The sequence below is a fragment of the Vigna unguiculata genome, chromosome 10, assembly GCF_004118075.2.
Source record: "Vigna unguiculata cultivar IT97K-499-35 chromosome 10, ASM411807v1, whole genome shotgun sequence".
Lineage (NCBI taxonomy): Eukaryota > Viridiplantae > Streptophyta > Magnoliopsida > Fabales > Fabaceae > Vigna > Vigna unguiculata.
In genome coordinates, this window is record NC_040288.1 from 34,425,436 (window position 1) to 34,426,768 (window position 1,333).

General features: G+C 33.5%; 1 protein-coding gene across 1 annotated transcript; it reads right to left on the reverse strand.

Annotated features, from left to right (window-relative positions):
• Window positions 1–387: 387 nt before the first annotated feature.
• On the reverse strand, window positions 388–774 carry LOC114165588. The gene has a single exon (XM_028050174.1). The coding sequence runs from the start codon at window positions 772–774 to the stop codon at window positions 388–390; it is 387 nt and encodes a 128-aa protein (XP_027905975.1).
• Between the last annotated feature and the right edge of the window lie 559 nt (window positions 775–1,333).

The window sequence follows — 1,333 nt, forward strand, 5'->3', positions numbered from 1 at the left end:
TTCTCTATCATGAGTCATGTGGTTTGTGCAACCACTATCTATAATCCAATCTTTTGTAGATTCGTTGGTTGTGACACATGATGTTGTAAGAAGTAGATCCTCCTCTAATTTATCCTCATTTATTCTCCACAATCTAAACAACTTCTTCAGAATCTTTAGATTTGCATACCTTTTCCACATGTCCCAATTGACCGCATTTGTGACATTTGCATCTGGCCTCCACCAACACCAGTTGGGTTGATGACCTTTTCTCTTGCAATGGGGACAAGATGGAAAAACATGTGTGTTGTTGTATATGCTCCTTCTATTTTTCTTGACTATGAGAGCATTATCTTCCGTGTAATTTAAATTACCTTCAACCGCCTTATGATCTTCTCTCATCAATCTTCATTGTTCTTGTGCTTGCAAGGCATGTATCACCTCTGTAAAGGTGATTATAGATAAATATTTTGTGTTTTCTAAGGAAGCAATAGATGCCTCATATCTTTCCAGCACCGTCACCAGAATTTTCTCAACGAGTCTGGAATCTGAAAACTCTTTTCCCAACAATTTTATGTTGTTGGCAATACCCAACAATTTGTTTGAGTATTCTTTAATCGTTTCCGACTCTTTCATTCTTTGCATCTCGAACTCCCTTATCAAGTTCAACACTTTCATGCCTCGAATCTCCTCGTTCCCTTCATATTTTGCTTTCAAGTATTCCCGGATTTCTTTGGAGACTTTAGAGTCATGATCCTGGTCATAATCATTTGTGAAACACCTGCAAACAAGCATGATTTTGCCTTTGCCTTTCTTGTTTTCTTTTCTTTATGCGCTTTCATTTGATACCAATGGCTCTTGATACTAGTTGTTGAGATTTTTAGGGCTTTTGAAATATGAGAGATATGAGATATATGAGAGATATATGTGATATGTTATACGGACGAAAATATTTTTGTATTTCATTGACATACCCTATATATAGAGCAAAATATCAAGTATAAAATATTTAGAATATCTCACTCCTAATCTAAAATAATAACTAATTTCCTAAAACTGAAATATATTTCTATACCTAAAATATTTTTTTAAAACTAATTCAAATAAAAAAAGATATTAAGTAATATTCTCAACAATAATATACTATTCAAAAGTCAAAATAATATGCTATTCAAAACACAACTTAGTTACGCACCTCAAATTCAATATTTTAACTCTCCAAAAGTTCTTTACCTCTACTTAAAACGCTTAATGACCAATACCAACCAGTTGTTGAATCTTCACTGGACAATATAGCCTTCACTCTTGGTGTTCAAATTAAAGAGCCGCAGTTGAAAAGCATATCTTAAACATC